The sequence below is a fragment of the Marmota flaviventris genome, chromosome 8, assembly GCF_047511675.1.
Source record: "Marmota flaviventris isolate mMarFla1 chromosome 8, mMarFla1.hap1, whole genome shotgun sequence".
NCBI classification, from domain to species: Eukaryota; Metazoa; Chordata; class Mammalia; order Rodentia; family Sciuridae; genus Marmota; species Marmota flaviventris.
Window position 1 is genome coordinate 123,540,199 of NC_092505.1, and position 3,517 is coordinate 123,543,715.

Sequence of the window (3,517 nt, forward strand, 5' to 3'; positions counted from 1 at the left end):
CCTGAATATTTTAGGCGCCTCTCTCCTCTCTACAGAGAGATGGCCTTTAATTGTCACCTTTGACAAATAAACCTTTTCGTGGATCTCTGCCTGGTCTCAGTCCTTCATTTCTCGCTTGCTCCCCTCTCACTTTCTCACTTTCCATTCAAGTACCTCAACCCAAGTCCTGCCCCAGCCCATGTCTCCCACCAACACAGGGGAAAATTTCCAGCTCTCAATCAAGAACACATGAAATTCCGCCAGAGGAGAGGATCCCTTACTGCAGGCCAGTTGTGCCCAGAAAAATTCTGAAGGCAACCCAAACATTTGAATCCCATCCACAACATTAAAAGGAAGAAACAGGGCCACCATCACTCCATAAATCACCCTCCACCTGACACCTCAACTGCTCAGCGAAAACAAGATCAGCAATGTTGAACTTCCACTTAAAACAGGATCTTGGGAAGGTGCTTACAGGGAATTCCTAGATCCTGTCTCCAAGCATTCAGATTCAGTGGCTCTGGGATGAAGCAAATAATCTGTATTTTTTAATATGTATTTTTTTAGTTGTAGGTGGACACAATACCTTTATTTTGTTTTTATGTGGTGCTGAGGATAGAACCCAGTGCCTCACACATGCTAGACAAGCGCTCTGCCACTGAGCCACAGCCACAGCCCATAATCTGTATTTTTTCATGAGCCTGTGAGGGGATTCCTATGCCATTAGAATGACAAAATACAAGCTTAAATGTCCATTAAGAGAGACCTGATTTAAATTTAAAGATCATATAAAGGCACACCATACAGCCCTATAAAGGGAGATCCTGTTTAAAGGGCAGGTAAAATATGCATGTAATTTGCTTTTTTTAAAGAATTTAACCTTTATTTATTTGTTTTTATGTGGTGTTGAGGATCAACTGAGTGCCTCACACATGCTAGGCAAGTCATCTACCTCAGCCCTGTAATTTGCTTTTAAATGCACAAAATATTCTGGAATGAGAAATTATAACGTTACATAGAAAGTAAGGAATCACATGGTTAAGGGACAGGGATGGGAGGAAATGCTGATGTCCTCTACAATGGTTTAGAAATATTGCCTATTCCTAAATCAGTGTTGGAGTGTCTTCTCCTGTTAACACTAGATGAGGAACCGAGCCACACCTTCATTTTTGCCACCTCAACACACCATGCAGATGCAGATGTGCCACTAAGCGGACACTCAGATTAAAAAACCCTGATGCCTATCATCTTCAGTGGGGCTTGAAATGCCAGACCCAACTCTGTAATTCCCGGCTCCTGGACAAATTATTCATCCTTCCAGATGACATTTTCCATATCTGTAAATTGGACTAAAAACAGATGCACCTCGGATATGTAATGCGGTCACCGTAGACAAACTCCACTTCAGCTGGTGGTAGCATAATAATTACTACAGCATTGACTCTCCCACCATAAACAGAAAATGCAGAAGCCGCATCATCAGAATGACGCTAGCTTCACTTTCCTCCTAACACCCCAGAAAGGTGAGACTAGTCATTTACAACTGAGGCTAATAGAGACCTAGGGGCTACCCCCCGAAACACTCACACCACTATTGGGCCTAGGGTAGCACGAGGGCACTTCCGGGGTGGGGCCTGAGTGGAGGCGGAGCTTACACCTGGGGGTGCTGATTTGGCATTCCACTCGCGAGACTTGAACCCTAATAGGTCTTCACTGGGCATCTGAGGTAAACGCGAGGAAAGCCGAGAACTGGACACCGGAAGCCGAGACCTAGAACAACTCTTTTGCTCTGCCCCCTAAGGGCCCATAGAGGTATTTCCCCACAGAGACCCACCAATCACAGCCAAAGCTATTGGCCAGCAGACGCCTCCCATCTGGGGCGGAGCTCCGTAGGGGCGGAGCTTAGCGTGACACTTTGCGACTTGGCTTGCGCTGTGTCGCTTGCAATACAATTGGCCGTCTAGGGCGCATCCGGGTCTGTGTAAAGAAGGCCTAAGGTTCCAAGGTGCTAGGCGGAGCCCAGCAGCGGGCGCAGATCCACAGAAGCCAGGACTGCGGCCCATCCAAAAGCTCAGCCCACCTCACCTATCCCCCGGGCCTGTCTGTCACCGCGCGCAGGACCGCGCCGCCCGCTCCCCGCACTCATTTTGCCCCGAAACCAGAGCATCCACCACAGCGCCCTCGACATGATGGGCATGCGGCCACGCAGCCCCAGTGCCTGCTCTGCGCCCTGGTGGGGACCACAGCCTGGAGGACCCGGCCCTGCCAAGCGCCGCCGATTAGACGACCCTGCAGACCCCGCAGAGCCCCCGGCGGCACCCACCCTGCAAGACTCCGCAGGAGCAGCAGACGCCACCGCGCTCACCTCCGTGGTGGTTCTGGCCGCGGGCTGCGCCTTACAGGTACCCCTGGAGGACGTCGACCTGGTACTAGAGCCCGCGCCAACCTCGGTCCTGCAAGTGTCTCTCCAAGGACACACCCTCATCCTGATCCCTGAGGGCCTCGTGGGCCCCACTGACCAACGCCCAGGAGGCCAGGGAGACTGTCCTGATGACCCGGAACTGGGCGCCTTTCTGAGCGCCCCCGGGGAGGACGTGGTTGTAGAGCAGGGATTCTTCTGCGAGTCTGTCCCAGAGATCGCCAGCCAAGAAGAGGCCTATGAGGAAGACGCAGATCCTGAATCCCTGGAGTCTTGGATGGACCCTCCAGCCGGCTCAGCTGCTGGGCTCCTCCCCTCCACTGGAAGAGTATCCAGGCTGTTTCCTCTGGCCCCCACCCTTAATTTGGGAAGAAGCTCGCCTCGCCCCGTCTTAGACCTGGATTTCCACCTTCTGAGGCCTTTCCCCAGCTCACCGCTGCAACCTCTACCTCCCTCTCCAAGTCCAAGTTCAAGTCCCCAGGCACTTCCGGAGCGTTCTCCAGGTCCTCGGAGCAAAGCCTGCAGACGCCTGTTCCAGGAATGAACTGACTTCCAGGATCCTTCGCCACCTTACTGGGGTCCAGGTGAGGGTCTTCCCAAGTCTTTGGGTGTACCCTGCACAGCCTACAAGGTTAGATAACGGACAGATTTTTTTTTTTTTTTTTTAATGTAGGCAGCACTGCAGAATTGTGGATCAATGGCCGACTAGAAAGTCCAGAAGAAAGATCACCTTGGCCAAAAAAGAAATGTTCTTCTTGAAATACAGTGTACTTTCGGATCCAAAGATTGCTACTTGGGTCCTTTGCCATAAAGAAGTCATCAACAATTCGTTCCACCTCGGCTAGTTTTGCTTCAAAACTCAGCTTTTAGCACTTTTCTCTAGGAATCCATTCTTGAGGCAGCACCGAAAGCTGCATCCCTTTTCTCCCAAATTCATTAGTAAATTTTTTTTGTTTAACTGGGTTGGGTCCTCAGCTACCTTCTCACCAAGATCTTTTCCTTGAGGAGGCCCCCACCCACTTTGAGGACTCTAGAAAGTTGTACTTAGACAAATGTTTGTTCTTTACAAAACCAGACACAGAACTGGGAAAGATGATCATGCACCCTCATTTTTTTTTC

At 50.5% G+C, this 3,517-nt stretch overlaps 1 protein-coding gene across 1 annotated transcript; it reads left to right on the top strand.

Moving 5' to 3' along the window:
• The first annotated feature begins 2,165 nt into the window (after nucleotides 1–2,165).
• On the top strand, nucleotides 2,166–2,942 carry LOC114091411 (proline-rich protein 23C-like). Its single transcript, XM_027933873.2, has one exon. The coding sequence runs from the start codon at nucleotides 2,166–2,168 to the stop codon at nucleotides 2,940–2,942; it is 777 nt and encodes a 258-aa protein (XP_027789674.2).
• Nucleotides 2,943–3,517: the final 575 nt, after the last annotated feature.